At 40.4% G+C, this 14,755-nt stretch overlaps 1 protein-coding gene across 3 annotated transcripts in view; it reads right to left on the bottom strand.

Annotated features, from left to right (window-relative positions):
- Nucleotides 1-2,516: 2,516 nt before the first annotated feature.
- Nucleotides 2,517-14,755, bottom strand: part of LOC129723497 (protein ECT2) — a 96,151-nt gene continuing 83,912 nt past the window's right edge. Inside the window, exons 7-13 of one of the 3 annotated variants that reach the window (XM_055677749.1) lie at nucleotides 5,775-5,906; nucleotides 5,345-5,707; nucleotides 4,877-5,279; nucleotides 4,652-4,812; nucleotides 4,059-4,592; nucleotides 3,781-3,930; nucleotides 2,517-3,514 (exon numbers count right to left, since the gene is read on the bottom strand). In XM_055677749.1, coding sequence (XP_055533724.1) covers nucleotides 3,365-3,514; nucleotides 3,781-3,930; nucleotides 4,059-4,592; nucleotides 4,652-4,812; nucleotides 4,877-5,279; nucleotides 5,345-5,707; nucleotides 5,775-5,906 — 1,893 coding nt within the window. In that variant the 3' untranslated portion in view covers nucleotides 2,517-3,364. The remainder of the gene's footprint in view (nucleotides 3,515-3,780; nucleotides 3,931-4,058; nucleotides 4,593-4,651; nucleotides 4,813-4,876; nucleotides 5,280-5,344; nucleotides 5,708-5,774; nucleotides 5,907-14,755) is intronic. The other 2 variants (XM_055677752.1, XM_055677751.1) reach the window with 2 other exon arrangements.

Genomic DNA, 14,755 nt, shown 5'->3' with positions numbered 1-14,755 from the left:
TTTTCAATGAATACAAGCTTACTCTACTCGTACAAATAAGATTTTTTGATAAAGAGTGAATTCTTTTATCAATAAATCTTATTGGTAAGAGCAGATTTCGCTTGTATTGAGCAAAAAACGAGAAAATTTTTCTTGTTTACATATGGCACATGGGCCCTTTTCACATGTTTGGCGAGATTTCCCCTTTCGCTGCGTCATTAATGGCCGCTTTCACAATACTTCAACAGTCCTCCGGTACAGGCTTCGGTAAGCTCTATCTCACCCAACAACGCTGCCTCAAGGTTTCGCGCCTGCTCAGTAGTGACTTTGGGGAGTTTAAGTCGTTCAAGATCATACCGTTTTTGGCGCATTTTTCAGGCCAGAATCGTTTGCGCCACGATAGATTCAAACGTCGATGCTATCCGAAAAGTGCCCTGCGCCAATCAAAACGTGATCAGTTAGTGTTTCAGATATTGGAGGTTATACAGGAAGTAGGTATGGTACGTATGGCCATGTTCTTGGAAGCGGCGAAGTCAATGAGTCGAAGGCCGTTTTCTTTCGTGAGCCGGTGTGCGCTGAACTTTCCAATAACCGATTTGAATTCCTCCTCCTGGCCAATCTGAGCATTGAGATCTCCGATAGCGGTTTTCTTTTGCATGCTCCAACTGCGCGTAAAAGGTGAGGCTGTGCACGGGCATACCTCCTGCAGCGCTACAATGTCAAAACTGCGGACCCTCAAATAGCCCATAGGTCGAAATTTTGTCACATGGATCCAAAATGTTTAATTTGTGTAAATTCTCCTCTCAAACAGGACACATGTCCAGCGGAAAGAAATGCGATTTTTGTAGTGCCAACTGAACGGCTAGTTTTAACTCATGCCGTGTCTGTTCAGTTATCGGACAGTCATCATAGAAGACCATTTTAATTAGTGAAACAACAACTTTCCAATAGTGTAGACAAAAACAAGCAGAAGAGCTTTTGTGGTCAGACAGATATCTGTTTTGCCTCGAAGCGCTATATTAAACCTCATAAATCCACAAGAAAATTCATTTTCCGTTCCATAAGTTGTAACAAAATATGGTACATAAGATATATTCATCGAAACGAGTCATTCTCCAGTCACCCTAAACAGTTCAGGTGGCGTGTAGCATGACAAAGTTCAATATCCTTCCAAGCGCAACGTCCTGAACAAATAGAAGTAATAAGTATCTATACAGCAGTTCAAGCGTATCAATTGCTATCATCATAATTGTTGAATTACCTTCATAAATACACACAAATCCCTTTTAAAGAGTCAAAACTTATCGATATGTATAACGTACTCGCAGACTCAACCAACGAACCGTTCCATAAGACAGCATACTGACAGCAAACCGGTTCGCTACGCATCTTCGCCGGGAGCCTTGAACGAGTGCAGCTGGCACGGAAGACGACCTTCATTTGAATGCATGCCAAAGAACCATAAATTCTGTTTGATGTATTTAATTTTCATCATTTCCTGAGGTTTTCCGGCTTTTCATCGTTCGCTCTTGTTCCGATGTTTGCCGTTTGATTGTGGCTCGATGATAGAAAAAGCACACAGTAAAGCCGGAAAGCACACACCCTTTTCGGTGCCGAGGTCTATGGTCGATTCCCTATTCCACCGTTCCTCCGGAATAGCGTGCCGTTCCACAGGCGATAGATTTCCAGTTATAGATTTTATATCCACCATATTGAGCAAAGCTTCCGACACTGCACCCGGCCGTGTCAAGTTGAATGCTTCTGCATCAACGGCTGCTTGCCGCTAGGCTTGGAATGCCACTACTGCAGCGAACGAAGTACTACTGCATACCTACAGACTCGTTATTCGGGCAGAACCGAAACTATCTTTTGCGCCCACAGGCATCCAAGTAAATAAAACTGCTAGAAGAATAAGGAGGAAATTGCCTGCCTTAGCTATGGTCGAACAAAACCGAACGAATATCCCTGGCAGAATTTTAAAACAGAAATTGTAGTGAGCAGTTAGTGGGGAACCGTGGTAAAAACGTGCTCGGTATGCTGATGACAGTAACCTTTTATTGCTCTTCGCCATTGAAAGAAAACTTGGTGCGGAAAAGTGTCACGGACTAGGATGCCTCCCCCGAGGGCGTCCCGGACGATGGCTGGTTACGAAGACGTAACCAACCAACACGTATCGAAGCAGCAATGGACAATGTTACATAATGTACGATTGCTTTTGTCCGGTAAATGGTACGAGATACATATTCCAGCTAATAAATCACTCGCAAGGAGAGAAAATGTTCCACGCCGCCAGCTGCAGTCGTTCTGATGTAATCTTTAAGCATTTATTATGAACCTTCCTTCAGTCATCGTTTGGTATGGAAGATGCCAGCTTGGTGAAGTTACTCGAGTCGAAAACTAAATTGATATTGTCATACACCTTTTGACAGTTTACAGTTATAAAATAATCTACTCTCTTCGGATTGAATATTCGATCTAAAAATTTTACAGTATAATTTCTTTCAATAAATAGAATAAATACTAGAAATCTTTTCAGGGAAAAAGATAGAAGTACCTTTATCATCTGTATTGTTTTCTTCATCACAAACATTCACAATAGTCTAGAAAATTAAAAAAGCTATAATTGCATAGCAAAACGGTTCAAAACGGTTTATATTCGAACAGATTCATATCCTAGAATACGAACACATTTTGTGCTCTCTTACTAAGGCTCACTTGACCAGATCTATATTACACAGATCTCATTTATCCATTGTGATTGTCTTTTAGTTTTATTTCTGTACGCTAGCTAACTTCACTTCGTACAAAGGACGTACGCATACTGATACATCTATGAAACTGAAAATCCTAAAAATAAATGGTTACCCTCAACTGAATACAATTTCTCCAATTATCTTCTGCCAACAACCATTCATCACGAGAATGGAAGAAAAATATGTTATTCCTGTCTTTCCCTGCTTAATACCACAAATCTTTGAGCTGCGGGTAGCATTTTTATCTCTGCGTATGGTCTCATAGTTGGTATTGAACCGATTTTTCTCTTCGCCAGCAGGAGAAAAATCTTTCCTGACACCTTAAAATTAAAAAGGAAAAGTAATAAAAAGAAAAAAAAACAGATGCAGCCCAAAACTAAGGTAAAACAAAAGCTGCTTCGAATAGTGCCACAGAAAAATCGAGGACATTTCCGTGATTGTGTGATGTCGACACAATGCTCCCTCTCGCTCTCTCCCTCTGTCTCTATCTCCCTCTCGTACCGGAATAGACGGATAATAACCACAAAAAATATAGTTCGGCACAGAAGCCAAACCGGAACGAAACCATATCAGAAAGCCAGCGTTGGATGAAAGTATGTATGGGCCTCGGTCGGTGGGTGTTACGCTCCAGACTAGAGCCGCCGCAGTGCTGCTATCGACATCGGCGGATTCTTGTTCTTGCGAGTCGGCTGGACGGACATCGGGGCTACCAGGATTTCCGACGCCGACGACGGTGACGAGGACGCTTTCGAATCGGTTTCGGACGACTCCTCACCCACTTCCTGTCGGGGTGGAAATGAAGGGGAAAGAAAAGCAGAAAGCAATAATGAGAAAACGGTTAATTTCTGATAAAACTTTCGGGTGCAATTATGCTTTGCTTGCTGCAATAAGGGAAATAAATTTCAATTTTTTCCAACACAAAAAATGGTTACGAGTTGGGATTTTCCGTTAGGTGGGAACAAAGCCGAAGATAACTACTTCATCCGGGCTGTTATTATCGCGAGCCTGTGGGTGCTAAATTTTGAATGTATTCATGCAAAATGCATACGTTTATGTTCGTACAGCTTGCCAGCTTCATCTGGGCCAACTGGGAAGCCGGTGTCAGCGACTGAGTGCTGCCGAAAGAGGACGTCATCATCGATGAGACGGCGCGCTTCAACTTGGATGGCGTTTTGTTGAATGAAAGTGCACGGCCAACCTGAAAGTAACACAACGAAAAGACCATTAAAATATGCAACGAGTCGAACAGGATGTTGAATTAAAGCGCGAATTCAGCCAGGGAATTAGCCTGCTGCTTTCTTGGTTCATTCTAATCCCGAAACTTACCCTCAGCCTGGTACGGGTAGCAAATTTAAATGCCTTCGAGAGCGTACCCACGTTGATGTCACTGACGTCGATTCCAAGTTCCTCCGAGTCGCAGCTCACCATGAACGTTTTTGCATCGGCCTTGCATGCGTTCTCTGCCAGCTGCTGGCATAAGCTTTTGAGATAGATAATCTTATCCTTTTCATCGTCGCAAATGCTAAACGAATGCAGCTGATCCTTGCTGTCTGTCGTGGCGCGACAGTTCAAAGCAAACGCCCGAGGACTGTCCTGGATATTTACCACCAGCCGAATCGAACTGAGTGGCATCAGTTTGACGTGTTTGTATGGTTTGCTGGCCTGGCAACGAGTCGTATTTAGTCCATTTGTGCTGGGCGATTTTGCGTTGTTCGGTGCTCGTGATCGTTTCTTGCACACTTCCAGCGTGTCGCTGAGGAGAAACAGTACCAACGTGTCACCCCGGCCGCTGAGGCTGTCCGAGAGCTCGGTAACCTCGCAGCGCGATACATACTGCCGGTGGAAAGATACCAGATGGGGCTGAAAAGAAAGAAAGTTTTTAAATCGATTATGTTTGACAACAATAACTTTATACTTACCGGACATTTTTCAATGTCGTTGAAGATATCGAATATTGCCAGCTTGCTTTCCGTTTTCCGTTTATCTTCGTTGATGTTCTTGATAACCTCTTTGATTGCTTCCAGTGATTCCACCAGCTTTTTATGATCCGGGTTATTCTTTGAGGTGTGCTTTAAAATTTCTGCGAGGTAGAAAAAAATATAACATCCAACCTTTATCAAAATTCGTGAAATTTTCCAACTAACCATTCAACAGCAAGCTAATGCTAGGTAACCTTTGGACAGGCCTAATCATAAGATCCTGCAAAGTTTGGCGTCCGCATTCCGGTTTCGCTTGGTTGATTTTCAGAAATGCATGAAAGCGTGGATTGCCCGCGTCGCACTGCAACAGTGTTTCTTTCGTTTGTTCGAAAAAGTTCACGTACGGTGGATACGCCACGTAAAGGTCATCTTTGTAGTCCAGAATGATTTGGCCAATCAGATGTTCCTCGGTCCAGCTGCCGTGTATCTCCTTTAACCGATTCAGCATTCGTTTGTGAACGTCGTGAATAGGCAGGAAGTTGCTGAAGATCGCCTTCAATTCTGATTTGTTAAGCAGTGCATTCTCCGGTTCCTTTTCAATCATCTCTTCAAGGGGTACTTTGAACAGCTGCAAAAGTGATTGAAAATATGGTTCACAGAAGTTACGAAATCGTACTTCGACGTTTAACTCACATTCACAATCGTGTCCAATATTCCTACGTAGTTTGACTCTGTGCGGTAGAAATCTGTGAAATGATTATACCTCATCGATTGACCCTTGACAGGCTGTTCAATCGAAACGTCCACCGTTTCTGCGATGATGTTCTTCTTGCTGCCCTCATGCTTGTCCGGGCTGGTCGTGCAGTCCAGAAAGCTGCCGGATACCGACAGCAAACCTGCATCGGAAACGGAAGATCTTCGCTTACCCGCTCCCAACGGCGTACCGTCGCTGGCCGGCGTCCGATGGGAGAGTCGTTTTCGCTTGCGCTTGTTGAAGCTGATCGGAAGCGAATCCCTCCGATCACCTCCTGGAGTGTTCGCAATGCTATCTAAATACTGTGGATGTGGTGGAAAACAGTTAGTAAATCGTTTGGCATGGAAATAACACCCCTCGCAAACTTACGTCTCCGAAAAGGTAGTAACCCTCATCCGCGTAACCGTTCTGAATTGTATACCAGAACCAATCCGCTTTCACTATGTGCGTTTTGTTGTTCTTGGGCTCCGGTTTGGACGACACGACGTGCTCATCAACAACCTGGAAATTAGTACAACATAAATTATGAGTTTATTAGCAAACAGAAATTATTTTCAACAGAATTACGTTAGTCTAGAAACTACTGCTACGTTCTAACTAAATCAGGAAAGATAGAGGAACTACGAATTTGAAACAGTAATGTTCTACGAGCTGCATAGTTTGAAACACTAAATCTAACTCAAACACAAAAGGATCAGTAGAAATAAACAACCAATCAAATTGCCTGTTCAGTTCATCAATAATAGAAGGCAAATAATCAACCACAATCGTTACCAACCGCAACTCAGCACCTGTCGTTTGATTCACAATTTACTGGCACTATCGTATTTCAAATAGCCAATTCAAATTAAAAATGCAGTTGGCCACAAAATCCTCGCAAAACATACAGCAAAACCACATGTTTACTAGTGGCATCTCTACGCTAGCAATGGTGTGGTAAATTTTGGTTTAAACAGGACCTCATACTAACATTGAGTGGTGCCATTTTTTCCACAAAACCATACATTGATGCAATCAATTAACAACCATCGAACTAAAATTCTTTTGAATAAAATGAAATTTTTCTAGTCTAGTACATTGTGTTTAATCCTTCTAAAACACTTAATCTGTTAAAAGCATTGTCATATCCCAAAAAAAACCTTTCACGATATCGACAAAAACAACTATTCTTCCCAATGCACCGAATAAACTGAGTGTGAGCCGAGCGCAGGTTCGCAAATCGAAACGGAAACTGCATTCCAAGCATTAATGATTCCCGCAATCGGTATAAATTCAAAAGAATTTCACAACCATAAGCAAGCAACGACAACAAACGCCGACCGGTAAATTAAATTTTATCGAACCCAAAACCGCCAACCAGCTGTAAAACTGTTCTGTGGTAAACGGCGGCACCAGCAAACAGAGGTCAGACGGTTGAAAAAATTAGCCACAGCGAAAATAAAATGCAGCGGACATTACGAATGGTTGTTACAGATTGGATAGAAAGTTTCTTGTTCTACTGCTGGGAGTTTTCGATTTTGTGGTTAAATCAGCAGAATGTGAAAATAATAACTTCTATTAAGGTGAAACGGGATAGTGGTCTTTTCCTATACAATTTTGAGGTTAGAGTTCTTTTTACTTTTGTAGTTTGAGCGCAAAAAATTTGGCTTCCACTAAATAAACAGCACTCAAATTACTACTTCAGGCATGCAAAAGTTGTGAGAACAATTGATCAAAGTTTCATGTACGTAGTCTCCATAAATCAAGTAAAAATTAGATTGCAAAATTCGAGTTGATCGCGACCACGTCCCGTTTCACCTTAATTTCTTAGAACTTATAAATTTACTCTGAATAAAAATTTACCTACATTTAACCCCAAAGCTGCATTTCCAATGTCAGAAGGAACTGTTTTCGATAACCAAAAAAGAGGCTCATTACACTCAAACAACCACAGCTCAAGAGCCGTGTCAAATATACTATTATTGATTAAAAAACCACAGCTCAAGAGTGCTTTTAAACAAAGCTCATTCAAACATGGACTGTTTTTTTTTTGTTTTCTCTATTCAAAATGTGAACTCTTCTGCGTGTGATGAGACATTCTTTAAGGTCGTAAAAATAAAGCCTAAAGTTAGATTTCCAGTCAGCAGAAAGAAACTTTCTGCTGACATATAAATCAAGTTGGCTGAGCCGAGTACCTAATAATAATGTGAAAATATTTTTGAAGTCACAATAGGCTGTTTATCTGGTATAGTGCAAAATAAAGTCGTTTTTTATCAGGCCACCCCACTTCGGCGCTTTAGTGTATTTTATTATCAAAAATTCATAACGTTTTATCCAGTTGATCAATCTTCGATGTTTTTGGGTCAAATTTATTTATAGCTTAAAAAAAACATACCAAAGAATCAATTCTGTGTACTTTCGAAGGCAAAAATTATGAAACTATCATATTTTTTATCATGTCTGCCCTAAAAAAGAACGACAAACAATAGAAAGGGCGAGTTTTTCTTATAAAAAACATTTGGGCAGGATTATTCACGATCTCACTATTGTAAATTTTTACACCTAAAAAAATATTTTTTGGAAATTTTTTTCCAATTTTTTCCTTCAAAAAGTGAGTTTTTTTATTTAATTTATAATTTAATTTTTTTATTCATTTTTTCATATTTTTTATGTGAGAACAAAATTACTGTCTACAAACTTGGTACTTGGAATGTTAGGACTCTGCTCGAACAGGCACGCGCGAGCATCTTGGCCAGAGAGCTATGGAAGGCAAAAGTGGAGGTAGCAGCCATACAAGAGGTGCGTTGGCCTAAAACCGGAGAACGTGAATTCCGGGCGGTCGATCCGACCGCAGGCACTTCTTTCAAGTATCACATCTACTACAGTGGCGGCGCTAGAGCGGAACGGGACGTCGGTTTCGTACTACTTGGAAACCAAGTGAAGCGTGTTATTAGGTGGAGGCCTTTTAATGACCGTCTATGCGTATTGAGGATCAAGGGCAGATTTTTCAATTACAGCCTTATCAACGTGTACGCGCCGACAAACGATAAAACCGATGACGTAAGAGAGGAGTTCTATGAGCTTCTTGAGAAACGTATGGAGAGTGCCCACAACACGATATAAAGATCGTCGTCGGAGATTCGAACGCACAAGTCGGACGAGAGGAGTTCTTCCGTCCCGTTATTGGTAGGGAAAGCCTTCACTCTACCACCAACGACAACGGCTTGAGGTTAGTGAACTTCGCCGCGGCTAGGGAAATGGCCAACTGTAGTACCCATTTTGCACATCTGAACATTCGGAAGCACACCTGGAGGCATCCCAATGGAGTGGCCTGTCCCCAGATCGACCACATGCTGATCGACGGCCGGCACTTTTCCGACGTCATAGATGTGCGGTTCTTCCGAGGGCCAAACATCGACTCGGATCACTATCTCGTGGTAGGCAAGATTCGCGCCCGGTTGTCCAACGTATTTAAATCGAGATCGGCGAGGAAGATACGTCTGGACATCCAGAAGTTATCAGCGCTAGAACATGGTTTCCCAACAAAACTAGTTAAACTGTTACGTGCGACGCTTGACGGTTTCACATCATGCGTCAGGACAGCGGGCGAATTTTCGGACGCGTTTGTGACGTTGTATGGTGTGAAGCAAGGTGACGGGCTCTCGAACTTGCTGTTCAACATAGCTTTGAAAGGTGCAATACGAAGGGCAGGTGTGCAAAGGAGCGGCACCATCATCACTAAGTCTCACATGCTTCTGGGCTTCGCGGACGACATTGATATAATTGGTGTTAACCGTAGAGCAGTTGAGGAGGCCTTTACGGCTCTCAGAAGGGAGGCTGCGAGAATTGGACTCACCATTAACATTTCCAAAACGAAGTACATGGTGGCTGGCAGAGAGCGTGGTAGTCCCGCGGGTGGTGGTGTTGCGGTGGAGATGGATGGAGATACTTTCGAAGTGTCGACGAATTTGTTTATCTTGGTACTCTCGTGACATGTGGCAACAAGGTGAGCCGCGAGGTGAAGACACGGATTGCGGCGGCGAATAGGGCTTATTACGGATTGCGTAGCCAGCTTAGGTCCCGTAGCCTACAGATCCGTACAAAATTTGCGCTCTATAGGACTGTGATCCTCCCGGTGGCGCCCTACGGACATGAATCGTGGACGTGGAAGGAGGCCGATCGACGAGCGGTTGGGGTCTTCGAACGTAGAATCCTGCAATTAATACTCGGAGGCAAACTAGAGAACGGGGTGTGGCGCAGGCGCATGAACCACGAAGTATACAAACACGCTGATATTGTCAAGCTGATGAAACACGGCAGGTTACACTGGGCTGGCCATGTAGCACGGATGGCGGATGAGCGACCGGCAATGATAATATTTAGCAGGGAACCGGATAGATGCCGACGACTTCGAGGCAGACCTCGCACGCGGTGGATGTGTGCTGTCGACGAAGATGCCAGAGCAGCGGGTGTAAGGGGAGACTGGAGAGTAGCAGGCCAAGACCGAGTTTTGTGGGAACGTATACTTGATTCGGCATAAAAGTAAAATAAGTAAAGTAAGTAATAAAGAATATCAGTATCCGAGGTGCTTAGGAACACATACAATGATTTTCCAAAAAGATTCCTTTACGATCATCATTTTTCCTCGAAAAGGGGAGATGTGGTACGCACAAGTCCAAGTGCTAGTAATTGAAAACAGATGTGGCATAGCAACTCTGAAACTGCTTCGTATAAGTCTCGTAACGTAGTCAATTTCACTCAAGTTCAATTGCCCATGTTCGAGCTGCCAACGATGCGGCTCCCCAGGCACGGCCACCATAGTTCTCAAATTACCAGAATTCAGTTCACAAGACAGTTCACGACGGATTGCCGACTGTCACAAAACTTTAACCTTGTGCGTTTCCAGGTTCCTCTCACTCTCTTTCTATCGAAGGCTCTCTCCTCATCCTATGTACACGACTTTGTATCGATTAGAGAATATAAACGATTTCATTTCTATGCTGACTGTAGACCCATCAAGTTATTCCAATAACATCTGTTACCGCTACAGTGTGCGACGCGGTCCAACCATCGAGAAGTATACATCGTAACGCACTGTCTGTGCAGCAAGGTCCCACAACGTGAAATGAGTGGTTGAATTCCTCTATTTATGTGAGTTAGCAAGCAGCAGAAAGCTGCAAAACTATACCAAAATTAATGATTTTCAATTCAAGTTTTTACTAACTTATCATAGCAAAAATATGCTAATTATTATACCAAAAGTTTGGGACAACATTTATCTTTTGATCAAGACATTGGCCCTTGTAATCCGTTCAGGGGTAAAAACAAAATTTGCATTTCAAGAGGGCCCATTTTCATTACACTATCCACAGCATGCCACACTACTAGTAAGAATTGTCCCACGTCAAAAAACAAAGAATTGCAGAATTATTAACAATCTAGCGCGCTACAAGGCATGCATGATTACGAAGAGACTGTCTAAATTGTTTGTAGCGAATGTCGTTTTATTCGCTACAAAGATAATTTATGTAATCCATCACAGTTAGAAAAAAATGTTTTTTTTTTCCTTATTCTTAAAAATTTTTGGCAATAGTGACTGACGACTGAGTGCAGAAGACTCTTTCGAGCATGAGAATATATTTATTGAGTGTTACAGACGAAATCAATCAATCATATTACAAGATTACAAGGCTGAAATCATGCTAGCCATTTAGGTTGTCAGCGACATGGAAAGACTCCCTTAAACGTATTTTCAATGTTTGGTGCTCTAAAAAATATATAAATTGCCACTGTAAAAAAAGCCTTCAATATAAAAATTGAGAATTGTAGTATGGAATTTTTTTCTCGAGCAAGGTTCAGAATACTAATCTCTTAATTTTCGCGGATGTCACCTATTATAGAAATACATAACTCATAAAATGTACAGTAATCCAGAAAAAATAAAACGTGAAAAAGATTTTAACGAGACAAGATGTTGGCAGCACCGTCTCAGAATTCAATGAAACTATGCAGGTGTATAAATCTTACTTACGATTTTACAACAGTGCGTCTTGAACTGTCCTACAGATCAGACGTTTTTTCGGTTGCTTGTGGACTGGTCTTTGACTGCCTATAGCTTCAAAGTTTGTGTTTTGTCAGTGTGTCTTTTAAAGATTACCTGAAAGTTATTTCCCATCAGTCTTTCTCAAGACTACCTACTTTTGAATTTAACATTTGTTTTAACTTTTTTCGTATCACCTGAAATGGGTGGACGGAAAAAGAAACCTCGCATCGCTGCGGGGAGGAAAAGAGAGGCATCTCTTTCTGACACATCGAGTGTCTGTAGTGACAATCCTTTTGATATTTTGCCTGAGCAAGAAGCTGGTGAAATGGAAGTTATTAATAATGAAACTATACAAAATATAAAATCTTTAAAAAAAAATTTAATATATTCAAAAAGGAACTTTCAACGTTTGTTTCTGACGTTAAAGTTACCTATCAAATTGGCCGTAGAGGTGAATGCCGCTTATTAGCCGACTCAGTAAAGGGTCGTGATCGTCTTGTTCAGTATTTAACTGACAAGATGTACAAATTTTTTACATATGACACCAAGAACACCAAGCCGTTCAAGGTTGTCTTGAAAGGTCTCACCAACGATCAAGCCGTTGATGAGATCAAACTTACTTTAACAGAATTACTTGGCATAGCCCCTACCCAAGTAATTCTAATGAAACAAAAATCACGAGGCGAAAACAGTCAGAGAACTGGAATTTCCCTTGTTAATTATTTAATTCATTTTAACCGCAATGAGGTTAACAACTTAAAATTTTTTGAAAAAGCACATGCTTTGTATAATGTGCGTGTAAAGTGGGAAATTTATAGGAAGTATGGCGGAGGTGAAAAGCATATCACCCAATGCCGTACTTGCCAACGTTATGGCCATGGTTCCAAATTCTGTAACATGGACCAAAAATGTCTTAATTGTGGAGACTCTTCTCACAAAAAGGACACATGTCCTGTGAAAGAGAGTAAAAATTTTCGCTGTGCGAATTGTAACGGCAACCATATGTCAAATTTTTATCAATGCCCAGTCCGTTTAGCAATTGTTAAGGCAAGGCAAGGTAAACAAAATTCAATTTCTCAATTAAAACCAACTTCAAAACAAAATTCCCCAAGCGTACCAGTGACGCATAGTTTACCTACTCCTTTGCATACCCGTTTAACTTATGCACAGGTTACAGGTAGTTCGAACATTATACCGCCTAGTGTTGGTAGTTCGAAAATGACCGTTAATATGGGTAAGCAAAACACGCTAGAAAATAATTGTACACCTATCACTCCAGCTAATATTGCTGCCGAAAATATTTTTTCTAATGTCAACTGCCTGGGGCCTATTACGGCAGGTAAACTTTCTTTTTTGCAACAGGCAATGTTCGATCTTATGAACGCCATGTTGCAGGCAAAATCAATGTTTGAAGCCATTCAAATAGGCACAAATTTTACTATTAAAATTGTTTCTAATTTAAAATTTAGCAATGATTTTAAATAAAACAATTAAAATATTAAATTGGAATGCTCGCTCATTGAAGGCCAATGAGAATGAGCTTTTTAACTTTTTAACAGTAAATAATGTGCATATTGCAATTATTACTGAAACATTTTTGAAACCTAACATAAAATTAAAATATGATCCCAATTACGTGGTTCATAGATATGATAGGATTCAGGGTTCCGGCGGTGGAGTTGCAATTGTTATTCATCGCCGAATCAAACATCGTGCTCTTCCCCATCTTAAGACGAAAGTTATTGAAACTTTGGGAATTGAAGTTCAAACTGAACTTGGGATTTTATTTATTGCCGCAGCATATTTACCATTCCAATGCACACGCGAGCTCAAAAATTATTTTAAAGGTGATTTACAAAAACTCACCAGAAATCGTTCGAAATTTTTCGTTCATGGAATAATTCTCAAAGTAATTCCAATGGCAAAATTTTATTCAACGATTGTTCTTCAGGATACTATTCTATTTTGTCTCCGAATAGTCCTACATGCTTTTCTTCTGTAAGAAACCCTTCAACAATTGATTTGGTGCTTACAGATCAAAGTCATGTATGTAGTGATTTGATCACACATGCTGACTTTGATTCTGATCATCTTCCAATAACTTTCTCTTTATCACATGAATCAGTTTTAAACCCTATAAGCTCTGTTTTTAATTACAACAAGGCTAATTGGGAGAGATACAAAACTCATATTGAGAGAAATTTCAATAATGAGTTTGATTTGCAAAACGAAGTGAATATTGATTCCGCTTTGGACGCATTAAAATGTGCAATTGTTGATGCCAGGAATTATTCTGTTCCAAAGGCTCAAGTGAAATTTGATTCACCAATAATTGACGAAAATCTTCAACTTCTAATTCGTTTGAAAAATGTCCGCAGACGTCAATATCAACGTTCTCATGACCCTGTTTTTAAAACTATTTATAAAGATTTACAGAAAGAGATTAAACATAGATTTACTCTTCTGAGAAATCAAAATTTTGAGACTAAAGTTGAAAAATTGAAACCATATTCAAAACCATTTTGGAAGCTGTCGAAGATTCTTAAGAAACCTTCAAAGCCTATTCCAGTTTTAAAAGATGGTGAACGTTTTCTTGTATCCAATGAACAAAAGGCTCAAAGACTTGCTCAGCAGTTTGAGAGTGTTCATAACTCAAATTTGAATTTTGTGAGTCCAATTGAAAATGAAGTCACACGTCAATTTGATTTAATTTCTTCCCAGAATTTTTTACCTGCAGAAATAATTGAAACTAACTTGAATGAGATTAAATCAATTATTAAAAATTTCAAAAATGTGAAAGCACCTGGTGACGATGGAATCTTTAATATACTAATCAAACATCTCCCTGAGAGCACAATGGAATTTTTAGTAAAAATTTTCAATTGCTGCTTCAAAATTGCATATTTTCCCAAATTATGGAAAAATGCAAAAATTACTCCCATTTTAAAACCGGATAAGAACCCAGCTGAAGTTTCAAGTTATCGACCAATCAGTTTGCTTTCTTCAATAAGTAAACTGTTTGAGAGAATTATTCTTAACAGAATGATGTCACACATCAACGAAAATTCAATTTTTGCAAATGAACAGTTTGGATTTCGCCATGGACATTCCACAACTCATCAATTGCTCAGAGTTACTAATATGATACGAGCTAACAAATCTGAAGGTTATTCCACTGGAGCTGCTCTTTTAGACATAGAAAAAGCATTCGACAGTGTTTGGCATAAAGGTTTGATTGCGAAATTGCAAACTTTTAATTTCCCAATTTTCCTGATCAAAATTTTGAAAAATTATCTTACTGATCGAACTCTTGTCTATCAGAATTCAA

The sequence above is a fragment of the Wyeomyia smithii genome, chromosome 2 (assembly GCF_029784165.1).
Source record: "Wyeomyia smithii strain HCP4-BCI-WySm-NY-G18 chromosome 2, ASM2978416v1, whole genome shotgun sequence".
NCBI classification, from domain to species: domain Eukaryota; kingdom Metazoa; phylum Arthropoda; class Insecta; order Diptera; family Culicidae; genus Wyeomyia; species Wyeomyia smithii.
The sequence above is the reverse complement of the archived record's forward strand: the minus strand, read 5'-3'. Positions and strand labels throughout refer to the sequence as shown.